We start from the raw sequence: 27,081 nt of genomic DNA on the forward strand, positions 1-27,081 counted from the left end.
TATAAAGTACTTAGAAAACGGATTGGCATTTAGTGTATACATAATAAATGGCAGCTACTATTTTATTATCATGAACAAAGGCACTTTTTAAAGTGCAGCACTAAAGTCATAAATGCTTGGGTGAGAATCACATGTACAGGAATGATAAAGTCTGCGAGGCTTAGCAAAAAATATAGCAGGGCCTATTAATTAATTGGGTTTGAGGGCCAGGAAAATTATGGGAAAAAGAAGAGTTGAGAATAAGTCTAGAATGTACCTAAAGGAAGAATAAATGTGGGACAATGAAATTTTTATCAGCAGGACTGAAAAAGCGGCAAACCCGGAACATATTCCAACATGTAAGAAATGGCTAAAAAAGGAGGGCATATTAGAAAGACAGGATCCAGCTTGAAGAAGTTTCCAAATCCATGATAATTAGAGCATCAGAATAGATGACAGTTTTAAAAATTATAAATCATTTAAAAAAGAGAATCTATGAGTCCATACTAATAATAAATAGATAATACACAGAAGAGAAGGGAGGCTTTGCTTATGAAAGGGCTAACTAGCAAATATGGACATAGTGCAAGAGTTAGAAAATCATCATTTTCCACTATTCACTATATTCAACCATTGTATTGATTGGCTGAGGCAAAAATCATAAATAGATATTAAATATATGGGGAAATTTTGATGAGTAGTATATTTGCATGATCTTAATGTGTCTTTCCATAGCTTTGCTTATTAGTTACAAGGGGAAAGAACAGTAACCATGCAGTAGAGAAACCAGGTAACAACTGTTGGAATGATCAAAATTAAGATCACCGATGAGGGGCAGATGAACACTGTAGGCCTAAACATCTGATGGAGGATATAACATCACTCATATAGTGTGGGGATGTGAATGAAGAAATAGCAGACAAAAGAAGGAACATTCTATCCTAAAAAATGGTAGGGGGCACCCCAGGTAGCTCAGTCGGTTAAGCACCCAACTCTTGATTTTGGCTCAGATCATGATGTCAGGGTTGTGAGATGAATCCCATGTCAGGCTCCACACTCAACACAGAGTCCTCTTGGGATTTTCTCTCTCCCTTTGCCCCGGCCCCACCAAATAAATACATAAATCTTAAAATAAAATAAAATAAAAATGAGAAGGGGCTACATTTCTTCAACTGTCAAGATTATGAAATTAAAAAAATTGCTTAGCAACTGATTCAGACTAAGGGAGCATAAAGAGCAAAAATATGATAGTTAAATATAATGCATAATTTGGTTTACACTGGAGGAAAACACTGCTATCAAGGACAATTACTAGGTTAACCAATACAATCAGAATATGTAAAGTAGAAATAGAAGTTTATATTAATGTTCAGTTTCCTGAAGTTGATAACTGTTGTGTTATTATATAAAAGAATATCTTTAATTTTAGGAAATCTTATGCAGTGAAGTATTTAGTGCTAAAAAGGCATAACAGTTACAACTTATTCTCAAATGTTTCATATATACATTTTATATATATAATTATATACACACACATAACATATGGGACAAAACATTAACTAGTCCATCTGGGTAAATGATACATGAAAGGTTTTTGGCTTTTTTTTTCTTTAACCATTCTTGGAATTTTTCTATGTTTAATGTTATTTCCATTTAAAAAACAGAAATGGTACAAATGTAAGAAATAACTTGCACAAAAGAAAATGAACAGAACTTGCTAATACTAGATTTGCAAAATATTGCTATCAGGCAGTAGTCTTGAATCAGGCATAGACACATATGAACTGGAAGCACCTGGGAAATGAATGAGGAGGGAGTAAATAGAGAATGAATAAAGAGAAGACTCAAATTTTAAGAGTATGTGTCTAGAATAATGATGACATGAGGAAAAAAAGTTAATTGTTGGAAAGCTTTAAGGACTACTCTTTTAGGTGTTTCTTTTTTTCTGCTATAAAGCAGTCATCATAGTTAAAAGACTGAGCCCAGGTTGTGTTGGTTGCAATATCTAACAACAATCTTCCTGAATGAATACAAGAAGTGCTAATGATCCATAAAGAAGCATGGGACTTTCTTGGTCACTCAAACCAATGTGGAAATTACATGAATACAAATGTGGGGATATGTTATTCCGTTTTTACAGGTGAAGACAGAAACCTAAACTGTCTATCTGTGTTCCTCATAGACACAAAAGCAGAAGTGTGCAGGGGAGCTGAAATTTGACCCTAACTCTATCTAATTTCAAAGTCTAAAACATCCCACTCAACTATAATTACTTCCCTATGGTCTCATCCACATGTAATGTTCTGATATATGCATCTTCTTTTATGAATTTCCTTTCACTGAAATGAAGGGTTCTCAAACCTAAATAACATACATATCAATGACTCCAGGTAAAATATCTTCTGAGGAACCCTTTCACTATAAAGCAGCCAAGTCCCTTTAGTTGAAAGAAGATAGAAAACTTGCCTTTCTCTTCTTTTGTAATTCACTAGGAGGCATGCATAGAGCCTTGACCAGTAAATACTAATAAAAATAATGTAGCTTAGAATTCTCATTTTGAATGAAAATGCCCACACTCCTTTCTCATCAAATTTCTACTCCCATTTCCTACCTGGAGTCCTGGTGGTCCTTGATCTCCTTTCAAACCAGGCAAACCAGGTTGCCCAGGTTGGCCTGGGTATCCTCTCTCTCCCTTAATACCTCCATTTCCAGGGAGACCCCGGGGACCTTCTGGACCTGGTAGACCTTGACAGTGCACAACAAATGGCCATATTTCAGTATAGCATAAGAGTAGTATAAAAACCCTGGCTTCTAAAGTATCAGTCTTCTAAATCCTATTAGTTCATAGGATAAAATCCAGAGTATATAAAAACATACAGACCTATTCTGATGCTCTAATATAAATTGCAATAGGTTCTTTTTGTTATCAACACTGGTCTGTAGTTCCTTTTAGTATACATTTTATTATACATTAAATTGAATAAGCTCATATTTAAAGACAGAACTCAGGACATTAAAATAAAGACTGCTTCTGTGTCTCTCTAATATAAATTACAATAGGTTCTTTTTGTTATCAACACTGGTCTGTAGTCCCTTTTAGTATACATTTTATTATACATTAAATTGAATAAGCTCATATTTAAAGACAAAACTCAGGACATTAAAATAAAGACTGCTTCTGTGATCCCTAAAGGGTTTCGGTTATGTGAAAAGAAACAAACACTATACATAGGGCAGTGTTCTCAAACTGAAGCATACATCAAAATCCCCCGGAGAGTTTGTTAAAACAGACTCCTGGGCTCACCCAGGAATTCTGGATTCAGAAAGGCTGGGGAGGGGCCCACAAAAGTGCATTCTAATAAGTGCCCTGTAACTAAAGCTGCTGGTTCCAGATCACACTTTATGAATCACTACTCTATGGGCACCTGGGTGGCTCAGTGAGTTAAGCCTCTGCTTTCGGCTCAGGTCATGATCTCGGGGTCCTGGGATCAGGCCCGCATCGGGCTCTCTGCTCAGCGGGGAGCTTGCTTCTCCCTCCCTCTCTCTGTCTGCCTCTGTCTGCCTACTTGTGATCTCTGTATGTCAAATTAAAAAAAAATCTTAAAAAAAAAGAATCACTACTCTAGGGCAATCAGGGATTTAAGTCATTTGTCACACTGTGATTAACAGTAGATTTTTACTTATAAGTAATTATTTTGTAAGTAGTATTTGTAAGTAGTTTCATTCAGCTTTTATTACTATGCAGTTAAGACAGTTACTTAAGCAAGTTGTTTAATTTCAGTTTAGTGACATGCTTATTAATATATGGTAACATTTGTTATGCTCCACAAATAAGTGAAACCATATGATAATTGACTCTCTCTGCTTGACTTTTGTAATTTTGGTGTTACTTCTTCCATAAATGTTTGATAGGATTTGCCAGTAAAACTACTTGGATCTAGGACTTTCTTTGTGGTAAAGTTGTTAATAATTATTTCAATTATTAAAATATTGAATCATTAAAAAAAATAAAATAAAATGGGTTTCTTGTAAAAAAATATGGTAACATTTTAGTGTCAGAAATTTATTAATTCAATATAGTACTTTTGAATTTATTTTAAGCATGTTTTCATATTCTTTGCATTTTAAATATTTCTGAAGAAAAATTCTGCATATGTCTTGGGAATAAATGAAATTATTTAAAATGGGGTTTTGCTAAGCTCTTTTCCTTATACTATATTTTAACTTTTCATTCTAAATGAAGATATCAGGTCCATTAAACAACCAAAAAGATCTTATCAGTGGCCACATCTTTTGTCGCTAGGTGGGAAATAGCTGTTACTTGATTGCTAAGCAGTAACTGAAGTTAAGACCAACTAGTTCTGCCTTAAGAAACGAAGTATAAAGCACTAAATGATGAACAGGCAACACTTAGCACTTATGCATTTTCTTCTTTGGTGATCTTAGTTTTTTATTGGTTTCAACAAAAAAGGAAGGTATGTAGTGATTGTAGTGATTACTTTTGAAGGAAATATCATAGGCAAATGAATTTAGAATACTTGAGTTCATGCTTACCTATGGACAGAGGGTCATTTTTCTGATCTGAGATAAAATTCAGTTAGTTCCCTTCCAATACTCTTAAGACTTGAATCAATGACTACATGCTAACAAGGCAGCATGGCATATGGATTAAGAGTGCTGGACTCTGGAGCTGAAATGTTGGGTTGGAATCCCAGCTTCTATAATTATTAGTTGTTAGACCTTAGGAAGTTTATTAATCTCCTTGGCCTCAATTTCCTCCTCTTTAAAATGGAAATAAGAGGGGTGCCTGGGTGGCTCAGTCATTACGCATACATCTGCTTCAGTTCAGGTCATGTTCCCAGGGTCCTGGGATAGAGCCCCACATCAGGCTCCCTGCTCCTTGGGAAGCCTTCTTCTCCCTCTCCAACTTCCCCCTACTTAAGTTCCCTCTCTCACTCTCTTTCTCTCTCTCTGTATCAAATAAATAAATAAAATCTTTAAAAAAATAAAATGGAAATAAGATTATAGTATCTACTTCATCAGGTTGATCCAAGGATTAAATAAGACAGCATATATAAATTACTTAAAATGGTGCCTGGTACACAGTAAGAATTATGTAAGAGGTTTTTACAAATTATTATTCCTACCATTACCTTCATTACTAGTAAAACTGAAAGTAAGAACATATCTTTAAAATATGAGCCCATTTTAAAACTTTCAGCTATTTCTATGTGATTTCATAATATAACACTATTCATCTAGCATATGAGAAGGAGGAAGCAGGTCCACAACAATACAACAATTGTTTTATCTTTAAACAGTTTAAATTATATAGCCACCCAAGGCCAGCAACCAGGCAGAAACACTTAGAAATTCCCTTTCCAATCATAAAAGGTTGGAGTACTTTGCACTAAAATAAACAAAGAAGAGCAACTGCTGGGTTCACACCCTCAGACAAGGTTTTCTAAGCAAAATTATCAGTTTCATTGATAATGTATAATTTGAACTCAAAATCCAGTAGTAAACTGTCTTTCTGGGAAAAAAAAATTTAAACTACCTGTTAAGCAGTCTAACAGTGAGAAAGTAGGATTAAGATCAGGAAAAAAGGAAATCTTTTATGATCCTCTTCCTCAGTCTGAAAAGTTATCAGAATATTTGAAAAAAACCCACAAAAAACAACTAGGCATGTTATGGTCATTGCTCTTTCTGCAATTAAAAAAAATATTGGGTAATTTACATGTTATTAATTCAGACCTGCCATTCTGGAGTCCCTCAAATTTAATGATTTTTTAATTATTTAAGGGACATATATGATTTATTTTGAATAGTATTCAGTAGTAACCCTCTTCCATTTCTTAAAAGAGCGACATAAACACGTATCAGGAGCAATGTCATGCAACAAAAATCAATATGTAGAGGTTAAAAATACACCAGATGCCTGTCTAAAAATCTTAATGCAGTATTAAAGATAATATAATTATTTAAAATTCACCATGTCTTCACATATGGATTACTGATTATAAAAACTTCAAACTACAAAGACCTCGTGTCATTTCAAACTTGATTATAAACAAGTCACATTACCTTCACCAAAATGTTAAATACCAGAGCAGGTAGTATTTGAGGATAACAGCCCTCTTCAATGACTTCTGAGTTACAGCAAAAAAAAGTGCATTTCTCTTATCATACATATAAAACATTAAAAAAAAAAAGAATTGACCAGTGAAGAGTCTAACCTTGAAAACCTGGGAAGATCAGAGTTCACCAAAGCCCAAAGATCGATGTTAGCAGTATCAGACATCACACAGTACAAAATAAGATTATGAGTTAGAAGTGGTTCACATTATAGCACAAGTTAAACAATAATCCTCTTTGCCAGCATTTCTCATACCTACAGCGTAATCAGTATGCAAACAGAACCATACAGGAGTATAGAGAGCCAAACATTTTCAAATAGAGCTTATTACAGGAAATAAGCTGCTAGTTTTCATTAATCCAAAAAATGGAAAACGCTACTAAAGATATCATGTTAACACTGCTACTGTGGCTTTTCAAAAGTTAGCATTGCAAGCATTAAAGTTGGTAAGACAGTACCATTTCGCTGATTGCCTTCCATTCCCTTCACAAAGGGATAATTTTGGATAAATGTTTACATTTATCTTGGCCTCTGTCCTCCTTAGTAAAAACCCAAGGTACAAATTTCTTGATATGGTCAGACTGCCTCAAACTTTAAAGGCCTCGTTAGACAAAAATACAAAGATCACAGGCGACTAAATAGAGAAATTAAAATAAAAGTACGCAATGGCCATTACCAACTGTACTTTTATTTGCCTTCTTTAAAAACCATTCTATGAAGCCACATTCTGATTTTCTTCATAATTCATCAAGAAGCTTTCTTCTGTGAATTACTACTTACAAGTTATTTAAAGAGAAAGAGCCAGTATATATTCATTCACCACTGATTGTTAAAATAAAGAGCCAAATTTTCCAAAATTGTGAAGACCATCAGTGAATGGGTACATTAAAAATATCTGACAGGCAATATCCTACCCCAAACCACAGAAAATATCACATTTACCTTATTCAATGCCCATATTAAATCAGGCTATTAACTATTAATAGAAGGATCATTAAATAAAAAGATAAAAAGCCTATAAATAAGACAACTCTTGGTTAATGTTAACTATAAACACAATTTCCTTTCCTTAGAAGTCTTGCTATGATTTATAAACACTGAGCTTAGCAAAGAGAATAAACTGTGCTAGAGCACTGAATCCTAGGAATTAGAAGACCTAGGGTCTGTTCTTGATTCTACTATTTACGTCCATGGGACTGAAGACAATTCAGTCTCTCTGAGCTTGTTTTCTCACCCACATAATGGGAACAGTGTTATCTGCCATAACCTCCCTCATAGAGTTGTTTTAAAGATCAAATTCCATTTAAAAAATAAAGACCTGATATCTGCTATGTGCAAGGTGCTACAGGGAACACAAACATTAGCTACACCCTAACTCTGCCTTCAAAGAGCTTTTAATAAAAGTACATTATATGATGTAAATGATGGCACATTACATAAATATAAAAGATTATTATCACTGCCAGGTAATAAAACTTTTACAGCATTTGATAATTTGAAATTCAGAAGGCTAAAAATTGGGTTCTGTTTGTTTAAATGGTTTCTAAACCACATACAGCAAACTGACTCAAGACCACAGTTCGAGAGTCTGGCCACATAATTAGTTAAATAAAACAGAATTCCTACCTAAGATAATTCTGAATTTGATTAGACATTTTAGATATGTATTTGCTATAGAAGGACCAATAACAAGAATGCTTAGAAAAATGTCACTGAAATATGTATTTTGGTCTGAGTAAGTAACAAAGAAAACTTCAGATCACATCATAGCAAAACTTCTAAGATCTTAATTTTCAAGAGATAAAATTTAATGAGTTATATGCCAAGTCAATTTTGTACATGAAGCTCTCAATCTATTATTTCTTAAATGACCTAACAAAGTTTAACTGGAAAAAAGAAAAAAAAACAAAATAAAAAACCTAGTCTTATTTATAAGTGGTAATAACTAAAGATAAGCTGATGAACTGATTGGCAAATTTTATTTTATTAACTTACTTTTATTTAAATTCAGTTAGCCAGCATATAGTACCATCATTAGTTTCCAATATAGTGTTAAATGATTCATCAGACGAGGCCCTATAGCTCAGGGGTTAGAGCACTGGTCTTGTAAATGATTCATCAGTTGTGTATAACACACAGAGCTCATCAATTTTTTTTAAGATTTTATTTATTTATTCGACAGAGAGAGATCACAAGTAGGCAGAGAGGCAGGCAGAGAGAGAGGAGGAAGCAGGCTCCCCACTGAGCAGAGAGCCCGATGCGGGACTCGATCCCAGGACCCTGGGATCATGACCTGAGCCGAAGGCAGCGGCTTAACCCACTGAGCCACCCAGGCGCCCGAGCTCATCAATTTTAAATACAGTTTTCACTGTTGTAAAGAGAACACTGTAGATACCAGGTTCCAATAAATTACATAAGTAACTATGTAATTTATAGTACATCTGGTAAATAAGGGGTCAAGTTGGTTTTAAAGTGATATGGCTACTTCCCTGTTTCTTCTTTGAATATATTCTAGTACCTCAGAAGAAAGCAATCTTCTGGCCAACATTAAAATCTGGAAGTGATCAAAGCAGCCAACTTTTATGCAAGTCAGACAGGGGAGTACTCAAAATTACTTCAATGTATGTCCTAAATTTTCTTTTTATCATGGTGATAGTTAAATAGTATGCACTTGTCTTAATCTTTTTGATGACATCCATTTCGGAAAAACACAAGAAGCAGTTAATAGGAATTGATGGAACTTATGCAGTAACAGAAAACCAGAGTGGAGGCAAGGTCCAGTCTGCTACAACTAAGAAGCTAATAAAATGGCAAAAGGAGTTCTGCTTCATCACTTATTATACTTTAACTAGAGTAAGAAGCCAGATTATAAGCATTGACCCATACAACTGCCTTTGTTGGAGGATGATATATGCTACTAGCAAAACAGATATTTAACAGAGCACTGGCAAGCCCTAAGTCAGATTCCCAGCTATGCCAGTGACAAACAGTATGACCTTGGTTAGGCAAGCTTCTTACCATCTTTGGGCCTCAGTTTTCTCATATGCGATGAAGATTCTCTCCTTGACTAAATTTTAGGCATGCTCCTCTGAACCTTATTCTCAACCTTATTCTCCTCTGAGCCTTATTCTCATCCTTGGGCCCTGTTACTTGGTATGCTGAAGTCTACTTTTAGCAAGAATCCTTTAGCAAGTCAGTTAATGGATAATCCCTGCAATGCTGATATCTGATCAAGTCCCTTATCCCTCAATCTTGATGTCTAAGTCTTTGGACTGACTTTAGCAAGAATTCTATTAGGCCAGTTTAGCAAGAACCTACCTACCCTTAACGTTTCATGTGAATAACTTTTGATCCACTTACTCCCTCACTCTGCTGCTTGACTATATATCCCCATTTATCCTTGTTTAATTCAGTTGAACTCAGTTTCTTTTGCAACTGTCTCTCCCCTACTACAATAGTCTTAAATAAAACCTGTCTTGCCATCTTTAACAAGTATCTGGTGAGTAATATATCTTAAGCATAAAACTTGGGTCTCTTCTAGATCAGATACTCTATGGCTCTATGAAATTAATGCATTTGTGGAAGGATTGAAGTAGTAAGTAGGAGTAAGTAACTAGGGAATCTGTTCAGATAGAGATAGTTGGCTTCCTAAAAAGATCTTGAAAAATTATGAATTTTAATTCATAAAAGAATATTTCCTGCCATTCCCTACAGTCAGAACTCAAGAATATACCTTTTCGCCATTTTAGTTCCTTCTTAGAAATTTGAAAAGATCTATTTATCTTGAAGTAATAAACACATTCAACTATTTGTGGTTCCTTTTACTCCAAATTAGGTTAACATCTTTCACTGTGAATCAGCAATTTCCCACTGGACAGCTCCTGGTAACTGTTCTTTGGTGTGTAATGTTTATATGTGTACGATTCAAACAAGAGTAAGAGGCTTCTAATCTGTGTTGGTTGTATGGAATTTTTTTTTTTACTGTGTAGCTATCACTTCATTTTCATGGCAGGGGAATTTAGAACTTTGTGACAACCCAAAATATGAAGATGGGATGGTTTGAGAAATTACAAGAGTTGTGGCAAGTTAAGAATTGCATACTTGCAGGATCTGATAATAGATATTATTTAAAAAAGAATGCCTTTTCAAGGATATTGAGAAAGGGGAACCCTCTCACACTGTTGGTGGGAATGCAAACTGGTGCAGCCATTGTGGAAAAAAAAATAGTACAGAGGTTCCTCAAAAATTAAAACTAGAACTACCCTATGATTCAGCAATTGCACTACTAGGTATTTACCTAAAGAATACAAAAATACTAATTCAAAGCAATACATGCACCTTGATGTTTATAGGAGCTTTATCTACAGTAGCCAGATTATAGAAAGAGCCCAAATGTCCACAGACTGATGTGGGGATAAAGAAGAGTAATACACACACACACACACACACACACACACACACACACACACACAAACACACACACACACACACATTACCGAACCAAAGAAATGAAGGAAATCTTGCCATTTGCAATGGTATGGATGGAACTAGAGAGTATTATGCTAAGTGAAATAAGTCAGTGAGAGGAAGACAAATACCATATGACCTCTCTCATATGTGGAATTTAAGAAACAAAAGAAATGAGCATAGGGAAAAAAAGAGAGAGACAAACCAAGAAACAGACTCTTAATTATAGAGAACAAACTGATCTTTTGTGAAACAGTAGATAGGGATTAAAGAGTACAATTCTTGTGATTAGCACTGGCTATTATTTGTTACGTGCTGAATCACTAAATTATAACTGAAACTAATTTACACTCTATGTTAACTAACTAGAATTTAAATAAAAAGTTAAAAAAAGATTGCCTTTTTGACGGATAGTTTGATTTCATTTACATTAATAGTTATAAAACAAAAATAAGAAATACACTATACTCTAAAGGTAAAGGTAAAATATATAATAAATTTTTGGGTACTATAAGTGTTTGGGTACTAAAAATGACAAAAATATATGAATTTTAAAATGTTAAATTAGTTTTCCTAACTAGGTAATTTGGGGTTATTCCAATAGAAATATTGGGCTCTACAGTTCTTTCAACTTTCAGAGATAGACCAACATGTAAGAACTGAACTGGCATATATGCTCTTAAAATACATGCAAGCACTTGAAAATATTATATATATATATATATATATATATATATATATATATATATATGGAGAGAGAGGAATTATATACTGAATTATATACATATACAACATATACATATATGTATACATATACATGTATATATGTATAACTATATACACACATATACATACATATGTGTGTGTGTGTATATATATACGTATATATATTTAAGAAAAGTTTCAAAGTTCATGCAGTTACTACTCTGGAGTTAAGGAGCTAACCTGGAGGACCTGGATAGGGATCAAAGTTCACCAAGGCCCAATGTCATCATTAACAAAAAGGAAAAATATCAAAATTGTTAGCAATATCAAGAAACTAAAGCATTACTCTAACTTCTTTCAAGTTAAACTTTAATTCAATAAAAGAATACTCTGGAAGTTCACATTCATGCACCTGTAGATAAACCAAATTATTACCACTTAGCATCAGCACTAAAATAAAGATAGCACATGTGATATATGGTTTTATAATAATCATTACCATGAGCTCAAAAATAATTAACTCTAAGATCAACTTGGTTTAAAACTACATTTTAATTTGTAGTTTATGAACAAACTGAGAAGTTACAAACTACTCATCAGGTAGATGTTCTTCTTCCTGCTATTTAGAAACAGTAAATTTTTAAAAGCACCTTTGTGACTAATGACTTTATGTTGACAAATTTCACTAAAATGTTATACAGTGAGCTCCATTACCAGTAAAGAACAAATAATCAGAGTGCCAATTATAAAAAATGATAACAGTTTGGTTTATTTTGTAATTATTGCATGCATAACATTGCAAGCATAACATGCATAACAAGCTATGTTTGATGCATGCAAACATAACATGCATAACAAGCAAGATATTGGTGTCAATTCTTGACATGCAAGAGTTAATACGGCTGAGGTGGTTTTCACTGGTTTTCTTCAATAGTAAAACAAGGTAAAACTATCAACACCTTCTATAAACAGCCAACTCAGATAGGATAAAATCTGGTTTTGAAAATGATCCTCTGAACAAAGTATGTTATCTCATTTTATTTATGTTTTCAGAGCATATCTTACTAAAATTAACTCCAATCACTTCAGAGTTTATGGTAATTTAAATGGAGATTTTTATTTTTAAATACATTTTAAAAATGAGTCAGAGACTTTCAAAGGCAAAAAGGATAAATGTTTTGTTTCTTTTTAAGCTTTCAATGAGGGCCAAGTTTTTAATATCTCAAAATATAAAAACTGAATATTAAGTCCCAAAAGTCTGTTAATAATCTGTCACCAGTGTTGGGCTCAGCAACATTAATCCCTGATGAAAACAAGCATTTCCAAACAGCAAAATGAAGTGACAAAGCACATACACAAAATGAAAAGTGAACACTGGATGCAAATTGAGACTAAAAGAGCAGTTAACACAAGACAAATGAGGTAGAGACATGAAGCTGGTATGAAGAGATTGCTATTCAATTTAATCATGCTGTGATGTTGAAGACAAATTTGATTGCCTAGTTCCTAGAGAAGATAAAATTTTTTTATTGTGTTTGGTGACATTTGCTGATCATACGACAGAACCATAGCAACACTTTTGGTATGGACCGCAAGCATCTATGGGGTGATCACTAAAATGCTTTCTGTGATGACATGCTGGGAAGCTCACATTAAAAATGCAGATGGCATTTTGCTGCCAGGTTATCAGTATAGTTTAATGTTTAATAAAAAGACTAATAAATCCACCATTTCCTTTTTTCCTCCAAGTGGTTTGTTTTAGCAACTTTAAGTAAATGATGAAAGACATTACTAAAAATAATTATTGGATGCCACAGAAATGGATGGAGCTAGGTAAAAAATAAGTTATTTATTAGTAAGTAGTTCTTACAGAATCTAAAGTCCTAAAGACTGAATAACCTGCCAGCAAAAGGAAATAAATTAATGAATATACAGACCATTACCCTACCACTCATGTACATACCTGGTCTCCCAGGAGGACCCTGGGGCCCAGAGTTGCCTTTAGGGCCTTCCAGAGCTGGACCTGGAGAACCAGGAGGGCCTGGGGGACCCTGCACACCAGGGAAACCCTGAAAGCCTGGTTCTCCCTTTGGACCAGGAAGGCCAGGATTTCCTGGAATGCCAGGTAATCCTCCATCACCCTTTTGACCTAGGAAAGCAAAGTGACATTAAGAAACACATTAAATGATACTGCCTGTAATAGGCCTGCCTGTGAGGCTAAATCTATTCATTCTTATTAGAACAAGTGATGGGATTTGCCAGGATCAGTTCTATCTCCCACCAAATCCCTCACCCGTCCAAAAAACCCATTCCTTTTATGAAATATATTCAACTGTTATCAGAAATATTTATTAGAGTATGTATAGAAATATAAAAACAATAATAGCTTGGATTCTGAAAGATATCCTTTGTATTAGGACACAGAGCAATGATCACATGACTGATAGCTGCAAGAAAATAAAAAACAAAAAAATAGAAAGGTTTAAAGTATTGGCACAAATAGGTTAGAGATGGATGCAGGAAATTCCTTAAACATATATTTTGAGGCTAATTTTGAGACTAATGAAGATATGGATCTTCAATGGTTACTGTGTGTCCCTGGAGACAATTGTATTCAAGATTTAGAATCCTAACCCAAACTATTCTCAACATTTTTTTCTATACCACCAACATGACTGAAAGTGATGTAACAGTAGCACATTAAAGTAATGATTTTGACATTGGGATCATGGAAAGGATATAGGAATTTCTAGGCAATATGTCTGTAGCTTGAAAAAAACATCCATAGAGTAGCTAATGGGCATTTCAGAACATAAACAAGCATATCTGCACACACATTTAGACATTCAATTAATGCTCTGGTGCTTACAACGAAAGTTAGAACAAGAGATTGCACAAAGATGTGTATGAGCATATGCCCACCCAAAACACAAGATGCATATTAATACAAAGTTTTCCATTTTTATTACTGGTACAGATTTCTAAACTGTTTCCTAGTATTACCTTGGTTTTGTTTCCATGAGGAAAAAAGAGTGTTTTGTTTTGATTTGTTTTGTTTTCTGGCTGAAAGACTTTTTTAAAAAATCAGTGAAATCTACATCTTTCTACAAATTTGCTTTCTTTATCATTTCCTCAGCATTTACTTATGAAATCAATGAATTTCTTTAAGAATGCATTTTATATAGCACAACTCTTTCTACTAAATTGTTAATTAAGAACTGCTTTAAGCTGTAAGTTTAGCTTTGAGTTTTCTGGGTTGTATGTGCATTTTATAACAGTATATAGTGGAGATGGAAACATAAATGTACTGGAACACATACTCGTTATATGGACTGATGTAGTATGTTTTATTAAAGTTTACCAGAAAGTCCTGGGAGTCCAGGGGGTCCTGGGATTCCAAAGCCTGGCTGACCTGTCAGAGCATAAACCAAAAATCTCAAACAGATAATAATAAATGAAACAAGGACAAATTATTTTGGATCGTTCAGTTGTTTACTGAGTGCTACAATGTTATACAAAATATGCAGATTTGTTTCCAACACGGAACCATAATTCTAACATGAGAAAACTTTAAAAACATATTCTACTTGTGATAAGCATTAAATACATCTTTGTATACATACAGATCTATAAATGGAATATAGATTTCATAGTGAAACAAAGTCATGCAGAAAAGATAAAAGCAGCTGGGTAACTTCACATGAAACCTGGGCAAGAAAGGATATAGAGCTTTTATAAGAAGGAGGTATCCTGACTGATAAACGTGAAGTAATATTCTTAGTATAGATTGTAAGAAGATACGTAGGAAGGGAAGTGTGTAGTAGCTTAGAGGTTAAGAAGATATAATTTCATTGTGGGTTAAAAAAGGGCAAAAGTTAAAGAAGACAAGGAAGAAATTAGAAAATTAGGAACGATAAAAAATAGAGCACCTGGTTCGCCTTTCTGTCCAGCTGGTCCAGGAATACCATCTTGACCTGGGTTGCCTTTTTCACCTGGAGGACCTGGTGGCCCAGGACGACCTCCACCACCTAAAAGCATAGGGTATAGAAGGTTATACCTATCCTCCCAATTCCCTTTCCTTCTATATCCCCCATTCTTTCCATACTAGCTCAAATAGTTCCGTTCAAATGACACAAAGTACCTCTGAGACACCCCTTTAAATCACAAAAGGAATGCTGGAACACTGAAAAGAAATAAAATAAAATAAAATGGATAAGGAAGATGTGGTCCATATACACTATGGAGTATTATGCCTCCATCAGAAAGCATGAATACCCAACTTTTGTAGCAACATGGACGGGACTGGAAGAGATTATGCTGAGTGAAATAAGTCAAGCAGAGAGAGTCAATTATCATATGGTCTCACTTATTTGTGGAGCATAACAAATAGCATGGAGGACAAGGGGTGTTAGAGAGGAGAATGGAATTGGGGGAAATTGGAAGGGGAGGTGAACCATGAGAGACTATGGACTCCGAAAAACAATCTGAGGGGTTTGAAGTGGCGGGGGTGTGGGAGGTTGGGGTACCAGGTGGTGGGTATTATGGAGGGCACAGATTGCATGGAGCACTGGGTGTGGTGAAAAAATAATGAATACTGTATTTCTGAAAATAAATAAATTTATAAAAAAATAAAACACAAAATCTTTTGAAAAAGAAGCACATAAGAAATAAAGGCTGGTAAGAATAAGGAAGAAATTTATTATAAACTCAGTATCCAAAAACTTTCAGTTTCTCATTTTAATCTAGCTTTAGAATATCAAGGAGAGTAAGATGTGGAGGTGGAATGGCGTCCTATTACAGGCCTCATATATGGGGCCAGAGAAGTGACTTGCTTTAGAATTCAGTGAATTACTTTGCTATCCTTTGCTATTCTGAAAAACACCAGACCTTCCACTAATTGCAGGATACTTGAAATAACTCTCCCTGGGAAGAACCCTCAAATAAGGCTCCAAAGTAATAATTTTAAGTAACTTTTATTAAGAGTTGTTCACTTCAGGGGCGCCTGGGTGGCTCAGTCGGCTGGGCGTTTGTCTTCAGCTCAGGTCATGATCCCAGGGTCCTAGGGTTGAGCCCCATGTTAGTGGGCCCCTGCTCAGTGGAGAGTCTGCTTCTCGCTCTCCCACTCCCCCTGCTTGTGTTCTTGCTCTCACTATCTCTCTGTCAAATAAGTAAATAAAATCTTAAGGAAAAAAAAAAGAGTTGCTCACTTTGTACGTAACAAGTAGAACTAAGTGAATGATCATCATGTTTCCTTGTCTTAAAAATGTTCACAGCTCCCAAAAATGATTTGACTTTCCCAAAATGAATATGAGCCTAATCCTTAGGTTTTATACTTACCTACAGGACCAGGTTCTCCTGGAAGGCCAGGGTTCCCAGGAGGACCATTAATACCTTTTGCTCCAGGAAGTCCTGGGGTTCCTAGAATAAAGAGTTCAATTTAATAATGAAATAAAAACTGCATTGTTTTAAGAATTACAACTCAAAATTACAATTTATAGTGTTAGCACAGAAACAGTGAAGAATGGGGGAAAAAGCAAGGAGGATGCTGGTATTTGCTGAACATTTTTAAGGGTAATTTTAAGTTTTAAAGTGATTTATCCACAGGCTGGCATTATGATATATTCATAATAAAAATAATCACCACAATACTACACTGGTAGAACTGGTAGGATTCCATTGTGTGAATATACCAAGTTTTTAATTCATTCATCTATTGTCAGACATTTGGGTCATTGTCAGGTTTTAGATATTGTAAATATCTATTCTACTTATGGAAACCTGTTCTACTTTCAGTTTTTAACTATTATGAGTAATGCTGCTATGAATATTTCTGCACCAGTATTTTTGTGGATATATGTATTAATTTATTCTGGATAAATACCTAGATAGGAATGGAACTGCTGACACAGAGTTGCCAAACCATTTGACATTCACAACAGTATTTAAGAATTCCATTTGCTCCAAATCCTTGTACAACATATGGTGATATCAGTTGTTTTTTTTTAATTTATTTATTTTCAGAATAACAATATCATTATTTTTTCACCACACCCAGTGCTCCATGTAATCCGTGCCCTCTATAATACCCACCACCTGGTACCCCGACCTCCCACCCCCCGGCTACTTCAAACCCCTCAGATTGTTTTTCAGAGTCCATAGTCTCTCATGATTCACCTCCCCTTCCAATCTACCCCAACCCCCTTCTCTCTAACTCCCCATGTCCTCCATGCTTTTTGTTATGCTCCACAAATAAATGAAACCATATGATAATTGACTCTCTCTGCTTAACTTGATATCAGTTGTTTTAATAGTAACCATTCTGGTAGGAATATAGTGCTACTTCACTGTGGTTTTAATTTGTATTTCTCTGATAGCTAATAATATTGATCAACTTTTTTAAAAAAAGATTTTATTTATTTATTTGTCAGAGAGAGAGAGCGCAAGAGCGAGCACAGGCAAGCAGAGTGGCAGGCAGAGACAGAGAGAGAAGTAGGCTCAAGGAGCCCGATGTGGGACTCGATCCCAGGATGCTGGGATGATGACCTGAGCTGAAGGCAGCCGCTTAACCAACTGAGCCACCCAGGCGTCCCATTGATCAACTTTTTTATGTGCTTATTAGCCATCCATATATCTTCTTTTGTGAAACATCTGTTGAAAGTTTTCCCCATTTAAAAAAAGTGGATTGTACCCTGATATGAGAAAGTGGTGATGCAACATGGGGGCTTAAGTGGGTAGGAGAAGAATCAATGAAACAAGATGGAATTGGGAGGGAGACAAACCATAAGTGACTCTTAATCTCACAAAACAAACTGAGGGTTGCTGGGGGGAGGGGGTTTGGGAGAAGGGGGTGGGATTATGGACATTGGGGAGGGTATGTGCTTTGGTGAGTGCTGTGAAGTGTGTAAACCTGGTGATTCACAGACCTGTACCCCTGGGGATAAAAATACATGTTTATAAAAACTAAAAAATTTAAAAAAAAGTGGATTGTATGTCTTGTTATTATTGAATTGTAGAAGCTCTTTACATATCCCAGATATCAGTCATTTGTCAGATTTGTTTTGTAAGTATTTTCTCCTAGTCTGTGGTTTCCCTATTCATTTCCTTAACGGTGTCTTTTGATGAGAAGAACAGAAGATCTCAGGTTCTTTAAAAGAAAAAAAAAACAGTGTGGAGCATTTGAATATCTGTATTTAAAAAATGAACCTTGACCCCTAGTTCACACCATAAAAATATTTTTATTCGAACAAATCATAAACCTAAATATAAAAGCTTAAATATTAAATGTTACAGAAAAAATAGAAGAATATTTCCATAAACTTGAATAGGCAAATATTTTGTAAGAGGAGACAAAAAGCACTAACTATGAAAGAAAAGTAATAAACTGAACTTTATTAAAATTAACTTTTGAAAAAAATAACTTTTGATTGTCACACAACAGTATTAAGAAAATATCACACAATAGCATTAGGAATGAAAGGCAAATTTGAGACAGAAAGAATGTATTTGTAATACATGTATCTGACAAGGGCTCATATTCCAAATATATAAAGAACTGTCCTATGTCAATAAGGAAAAAGGGTAAACAATCCAATAAATGTGAGTAAGAAAACATGGAGCAGGCATTTCAAAAAGATGCTATCCAAATGGCCAATAAGTATATGGAAAGGTGTTTAATATAGTCATTCATTTAAAAATGTAAAACAAAACTTCACTATGACGCTTCTATGTACCCACCAGAACAGCTAAAATTAAAAAGACTGACGATACCAAATGAGGTGAGGTTTACTAACCACAATATAATTATGACAAGACACCAGGAGCCACCCAGGAACATTTCATACATTGCATGTGAGACTGTAACTTATAAAATCACTTTGGAAAATGGCACCATCTACTAAAGTTAAATGTATACCTACTCTATAATTCAGTAATAATACTATGAAGTTATTGTCTAAGAGAAATGAGTATGTATGTCCACAAAAAGACATGTTAAAGAATGTTAACAGCATCTTTTTTAATAATCTCAAACTAGAAACAACACAGAAGTCCATCAACAGGTGAATGGGTAATTGATTTTATGTATTTCTTCAATGGAATATTACGTATTTCTTCAATGGAATATTATAGAGTAATTATTTAAAAAAACAACCTACTGACACATGCAACAAGATAAATGAATCTTACAGACATGAGTGAAAGAAGCCAGATGGAAGGATATAACCTGTATGATTCCATTTATATTAATTTCAAAAACAGGTAAAATTACTTGATGATAATAGAAATCACAGTAGTGGTTACCTTGGGAGGTGGTTTCACTGTGAAGGGGCCTGGGTAAAACTTTATGAGGCAAGGGAACTATTTTATATCTTGATATGTGTGGTGGGTACACGAATTATATATGGGTGAAAACTCATCTATAGTCTTGTACATTTTACTCTACATTATACTTCAGCAAAATGTTAAGGAAAAGATAACCAAAGGCCCACTCTATCCATGCCACTGTGCAATCCAAAAGACAAACAAATGAAATACAAGCATAACCAGAGCAGATAGTATAACAAGGTAGTTCAGGCTACTTACTTGACTATAATGCTACGTCCCTTTGCTTGCATGACTCAGTCCTTATAAATGAGCTGAAGAGTTGTCCTACCAACTGCCATCCCACTGTGTGCCTGAGCACAACTCTCTAAGACAATCAGTGGCAGGCTAAAGTTTGGTAGCGTATGTTATCACCTACAAAAATAGTAAGGCCTCTTAATTGACTTGTGGCTAGCAGCGCCAAGATTGAAAAATGCTCTACCAAATAGTTTTCGCCACAGGATATTGTCCTGCTGAGCTGGTAATACTCATTCTCATTTTATACAGAAAGAAATTTGGGCAAAGAAAAGTTAAAAAAAGCTGGTTCAAGATTATGTTGCTAGTCAGTATCTCATTGGGAAAGAAAACAGCAGTCTGCCAAATAAGAAGTTGCTCTGTGGGATGGGTTAGAGTAGACAGGAAGGAGAGAAGGAAGCATTTAAGAAAAGGAATATTACCAGGGAATCCAGGAAGGCCTGGTTGTCCTTTTGCTCCAGGGGTCCCTGGTAATCCAGGCAATCCAGTATCTCCCCTAGAACCCTTGATTCCAGGGTTTCCTGGGTATCCAGGCAGACCAGGTTCACCCTAAAACCATGAATAAGAAGATAAAACTGAGTCTCTACATGATGTAGATTGTATAACAACATAACATTATTTATAGAGCTTTTATTTTATGTCAGGCACTCTGATAAGTGCTGTACATAAAATGCTTTTTTAATCACTTGCAGAAATTTAACTTGAAAATGCTTTGTTTAATCATCACAATAGCTCTTTGAGTTAGGCTTTATCATCTCTACTTATATCTACTTATAAATGAGAAAACTGAATCTTGGAGAATTCAAGTGCCTAATGGCTCTAGCAAGTGGCAGAATTAGAATTTGAACCAAGGTTTGTCAGACTCCAGAGTTCACGCTATTTCTACAATACGTAGATGTATTACTCATTAGTCCTTAACACTTCAGTAAGAAACACAGTGTTGCAACTAATAAGTTGTGGAGTCTGCATTTGGATCCAGATAGTCTGATTTGAATCTGTGATTGTTATCCCTAGTATGCTACAATGAAATTCAATGCTTATAATAATTATGTCAAATATTATTGACAAATTATGTCAAATAGTTACAGTAGGTTCTACTGTAAAAAGTAAATTTAATCTTAACATGTAGTGCTTATGGTTGCCTAGGTGAATAAGATCATCTACTTGTGACTTAAATGATTCTGCATTATGGCAAAAGCCTTTTCAACTAATTCCTTTTCTCCTTACATCCCACTGGGCTGGAAATACATGTATTTTGATCTGAACCCTTATAAATCAAACATCTAGCACATTTTTATACACATAATAAGTATACAACTAAATTTTGGATTGAACTGGTTCCATCTTAGTTATTTACACAGGAAAGCTTTGAATAAACTATAATTCTTCTTGTTATTAATTTACCAATGACATTTATATATCAAAATGAAAAATAAGAAAATTCCAATAGTCTGCTAATGGTAAATCTGAAAGGCAGTAAACAAGCTCCTGGTGACTTATGATAATGTTAAGTTCTATAAACAACCACAATCTGTTAATTTCAACTAGCACTCAGTTCCCCACTACATTTCTCACCACTCTATGACCCTATTCTAAATTGCATAAAGAAAGTTAATATTTCACCAGGGCTTCTGAAAAGGACTAAAATTTGCTAATTTAAGTTTTATCTAAGTTTTTATCATTCATACACTTTCAGAGAAAACAATACACTTCCAAAAAGGTCTGCAAGAAGAAATTAAAAAAAAGAAGATGAAGAAGAGCATACTCAGAACATCGACAAACTGGCCAGAAATCTTACAAATCACTCTGAGAAAGGACAGTTCTATTTACAAAGCAAAAGCTTGACATGACTTGAATAGACTTAAGAAACAAATATCCACATTTCTTCAAATGTCATCCTTTGATAGAATTTTATTTAGATAACATTGACATATAACATTAGTTTCAGGTATACAACACAATTTGATATTTGTATATACTGTAAAATGATCACTACAATAAATCTAGTTAACATCCATCATCATATATAGTTACAAAATTTTTGGTTCTTGTGATAAAAACTTTCAGGATTTTCTCTCTTAGCAACTTTCAATATATGATAGAGTATTAACTACAGTCACCATGCTGTACATTACATCCTGATCACTTAGTTTATAGCTAAGTCTATACTTTTTAAACCTCTTCACCCATTTCACCCCCCTTCCAATATTTCACCCCCATCTCTGGCAACCACAACTTTGTTCTCTGTATCTATTAGCTCATTATTTAAACGTTTTTGTCTATTTATTTATTTTTAGATTCCACATATAAACTAGATCATATGGTACTGGTCTTTCTCTAACTTATTTCACTTAGCATAATGCCCTCAAGGTCCACCCATGTTGTCCCAAATGGCAAGATTTCATTCTTATATGGCTCAGTAATATCCCACTGTATATATATCCCACATTTTCTTTATCTATTCATATACCAATGAACACTTAGGTTGCTTTCACATCTTGACTATTGTAAATAATGCTACAATATATATGGGGATGGGTTTATCCTTTCAAGTTAGTGTTTTCATTTTCTTTAGATAAATATCCAGAAGTGGAATTGATAGATCATATAATAGTTCTTTTATAAAATTTTACTTAATTTTTTTTTCAGTGTTCCAAAATTCATTGTTTATGTACCACACCCAGTGCTCCATGCAATATGTGACCTCCATAATACCTACCACCAGGTTCACCCAACCCTCTACCCTCCTCCCCTCCAAAACCCTCAGTTTGTTTCTCAGAGTCCACAGTCTCTCATGGTTAGTCTCCCCCTCCAATTTCCCCCAACTCACTTCTCCTCTCCATCTCCCAATGTCCTCCATGTTATTCCTTATGCTCCACATGTAACTGAAACCATATGATAATTGACTCTCTCTGCTTGACTTATTTCACTCAGCATAATCGCTTCCAGTCCCGTTCATGTTGATACAAAAGTTGGGTATTCATCCTTTCTGATGGAGGCATAATACTCCATTGTATATATGGACCATATCTTCTTTATCCATTCATCCAAGGAATCTAGAAAGACCTCGAGTACTTGATTGTAAGACTGATGAATCATAAGTTTAGACAAGAGCTTTTGAGAGCAGCTAGAGGGAAGAGATTCCTTACGTACAGAGGAAGGTCCATCAAAAGAATGTCAGACCTGTCCACAGAAACCTGGCAAGCCAGAAAGGGCTGGAAAGACATATTCAGGGCACTAAATGAAAAGAACATGCAGCCAAGAATACTTTGTACAGCAAGGTTGACATTCAAAATGCATGGAGAGATAAAGAGCTTCCAAGACTGGTGAGGTTTAAAAGAGTATGTGAGCACCAAGACAGCACTACAAGAAATATTAAGGGGGATTCTAAGAAAGAAGAAAGAACCCAAGAGTGTCATAAAACAGAAATTTACAGAGACAATCTATAGAAACAAGGACTTCAGAGGCAACGTGTCAATAAAAACGTGTATTTCAATAATCACTCTCAATGTTAATGGCCTCAATGCTCCCATAAAATGGAACAGAGTTGCAGACTGGATAAAACAACAGAACCGGTCCATATGTTGTATACAAGAGACCCATTCTGAACCTAAGGATACATCTAGACTGAAAGTGAAGGGATGGAGAAGCATCTTTCATGTCAATGGGCCTGGGGTAGTGATTCTCATTATCAGATAAATTAGATTTTAAACTAAAGACTGTAGTCAGAGATAAAGAAGGACACTACATCATTCTTAAAGGGTCTATCCACCAAGAAGATCTAACAAATGTAAATATTTATGCCCCCAATATGGGAGCAGCCAACTACATAAGACAACTGTTAATCAAGATAAAGAGTCATATTGATATATATACATGAACAGTAGGGGATCTTAACATGCCACTGTCAGTAATAGATCATTCAAGTAGAAAATCAATATGGAAATAAGAGCATTGATTGACACAGATGGACCTCATAGATATATACAGAACATTCCACCCTAAAACAATAGAATACTCATTCTTCTTGAGCACACATGGAATTTTCTCCAGAATATTTTTATTTTTCTGAGGACCCTCCATGCTATTTTTCACAGTGGCTGTATTAATTTACATTCTCACCAGCAGTGCACAAGGGTTGCCATTTCTCCCCATCTTTGGTAACACTTGCTAAAACTTCTTGTTTTTATAACAGCCATTTTAACAGGTGTGAAGTGATATTTCATTGTGGTTTTGATTTGCATTTCCCTGTCCATGAGTTGTCAAGTACCTTTTCATATACCTGTTGACCATCAGTATGCATTCTTTGAAAAGATGTTTATTCAGTTGCTCTAGCCCATTTTTAATTGGATTCTTTATTTCATTTTTAATGGTTGTATAAGTTCTTTGCATATTTTGGATATCAAGCCCTTATCAGCATATGATTTGCAAATATTTTCTTACATTCAGTAGGTTGCCTTTTCACTTGGTAAATTCTCTGGCTGTGCAGATTAGTTTGGTGTAATCTCTCTTGATTATTATGCTTTTATTGCCTTTGTTTCTGGAGACACATCCAGAAAAACATTGCCAAGATCAATGTCAAGGAGATTACTGCCTGTTTTCTTCTAGGAGTTTTATGGTTTCAGGACTTACATTTAAATCCTTAATCCATTTTGAGTTAATTTTTGTGTATAGTGTAAGACAGTAGTCTAGTTTTATTCCTTTGCCTATGGCTATAACTTTTCCCAATACCATTTATAAAAGCAACTGTGCTTTCCCCATTGTATATTCTTGCTTTGTCATAAATTAATTGACTATATTTGTGTGGGTTCATTTCTGGGCTCTGTATTCTATTGCATCGATCTTCATGTTTGCTTTAATGCCAATACCATATTATTTTGATTACTATGGTTAGCTATGTAATACAGTTTGAAATACTGTATTACCTCCAGCTTTGTTTTTCTTTTTCAACCTTGTTTTGGCTACTCAGAATCTTTTGTGGTTCCTTAAAATTTTAGGGTTGTTTGGTTTATTTCTTTGAAAGGTACCATTAGGATTTTGATGAGGATTGCAGTGAATCAGTATATTGCTTTGGGTAATATGGACATTTTAACAATATTAATTCTTCCAATCCATAAGTATCTTCACACTTACTTGTCTCTTCAATCTCTTTCGTCAGTATCATAGTTTTCAGAGTATAGGTCTTCCATCTCCTCAGTTAAATTTATTCCTAAGTATTTTATTCATTCTGATCCAATTGTAAATGGGAGTGTTTCCTTAATTTCTCTGATAGTTGGTATTATATAGTATATAGAATATATAGAAATGCATCAGATTTCTGAATGTTGATTATATAACCAGTGATTTTCCTGAATTTATTTATTAGCTCTAACAGTTTTTGGTGGAGTCTTTAGGGTTTTTTATAAATATAAGTATAAATACACATACACACATATACATATATTTATCTGCAAATAGTAACAGTTTTTACTCTTTCCTTTGCAATTTGGATGGCTTTCACTTCTTTTTCTTGCCTAATTGCTCTGGCTAGGATTTCCAATGCTATGTTGAATAAAAGTTGTAAAAACTGGCATCCTCGTTTTGTTTCTAATCTTAGAGGAAGAACTTTGAGCTTTTCACAACTGAGTATGATGTTAGCTGTGGGCTTCTCACATATGACCTTTATAATGTTGCAATATACTCCCTCTATGCTCATTTGTTGAGAGTTTTTATCCTTTATTTTATTAATGTGATGTATCATATTTATTGATTTGTAGATGTAGACCATTCGTGCATCTCTGGAATAAATTTCATTTAATTGTGGCATATTATCCTTTCAGTTGTTACATTGTTTAATTTGGTTTCCTAATATTTTGTTGAGGATTTTGGCATCTATGTTCATTAAGGATACTGGACTGTAATTTTCTTTCTTTTTTTTTTTTTCCCTGTGGTGTCCTTAACGTTTTGGTATCAGTGTAATGCTGGCCTCATAAAATGAGTTCAAACGTGTTCTCTCACCTTCAGTGTTTTGGAAAAGTTTGAGAAGCATAGATGTTAAATCTTTAAATGTTTGGTAGAATTCACCAGTGAAGTCGTCTGGTTTTAGACTTGTGTTCCTTGGGAGGTTTTCTGGATTACTGATTCAATCTGGATTGCTGTACTAGTAATCAGTCTATTCAGATTTTGTATTCCTTCATGATTCAATCTTGGAGGACTGTATGTTTCTAGGAATCTATTCATTGCTTCTTGGCTTTCCAATTTGTTGGCATATAATTATTTATAATAGTCTTTTATGATCTTTTATATTTCTGTGGTGTCAGCTGTAAATCCTTCCTTCATTTCTGATTTAATTTTTTATTTGAGACCTCTCTTGGTGAGTCTAGTTAAAGGTTTGTCAATTTTGCTTATCTTTTCAAAGAACCAGCTCTTAGTTTCACTGATCTTTTTCTATTTTAAGCTGATAGCAACTTAAGTCTGAATACATCTGAAAACTGCATTTTTATTCCCCCCTCATTTTATGTTTTTGATGTCACATATTACATCTTCTCATTTTGTGCATCCCTTAGCTGATTATTGTACTTAGAGTTACTTTTAGTTCTTTTGTCTCTTAATTTTCATACTAGATTTATAAGTGATTAATCCATTTTACTATATATTTACTTTTACCTTTGAGATTTATATATTCGCATATTTTCTTGTCACTAATGCACTTTTCTTTACAACTTAAAGAAGTCCCTTTTTAATATTTCCTGTAAGGCTAGTTTAATGGTGATGAGCTCTTTTAGCTTTTGATTGGAAAAATCTTTATCTCTCTGTCAACTCTGAATGACAACTATGCTGGGGAGAGTATTCTTGTTTGAAAGTTTCTTCCTTTTAGGATTTTGAATGTACTGTCCTATTCCTGATTGGCCTACAAAATTTCTGCTGAAAAATCTGCTTATAGTCTTATTGGGGCTCCCTTGTACCGAACAAGGGGTTTTCCTCTTGCTGCTTTTGAGATTCTCTCTTTAACTTTTGACAGTTTACTTATAATGTGTCTTACTATTGATCTTTTGGGGTTCATCTTACTCAGGTCTCTATGGTCTTTCTTGATCTGAACGTTTCCTCCCTCAGATTAGGGAGGTTTTCAGCCATTATTTAAATAAATTTCCTTCTCCTTTATCTCTCTCTTCTCTTCCTGGAACCCCTTATAATGCAAATGT

General features: G+C 34.6%; 1 protein-coding gene across 1 annotated transcript in view; it reads right to left on the bottom strand.

Moving 5' to 3' along the window:
- Positions 1-27,081, bottom strand: part of COL4A5 (collagen type IV alpha 5 chain) — a 240,844-nt gene that overhangs the window by 14,583 nt on the left and 199,180 nt on the right. The window contains exons 37-42 of the mRNA XM_082717352.1: positions 20,323-20,449; positions 16,625-16,705; positions 15,217-15,315; positions 14,649-14,699; positions 13,251-13,436; positions 2,591-2,724 (exon numbers count right to left, since the gene is read on the bottom strand). Coding sequence (XP_082573478.1) covers positions 2,591-2,724; positions 13,251-13,436; positions 14,649-14,699; positions 15,217-15,315; positions 16,625-16,705; positions 20,323-20,449 — 678 coding nt within the window. The remainder of the gene's footprint in view (positions 1-2,590; positions 2,725-13,250; positions 13,437-14,648; positions 14,700-15,216; positions 15,316-16,624; positions 16,706-20,322; positions 20,450-27,081) is intronic.

The sequence above is a fragment of the Mustela nivalis genome, assembly GCF_964662115.1.
Source record: "Mustela nivalis genome assembly, chromosome: X".
NCBI lineage: Eukaryota > Metazoa > Chordata > Mammalia > Carnivora > Mustelidae > Mustela > Mustela nivalis.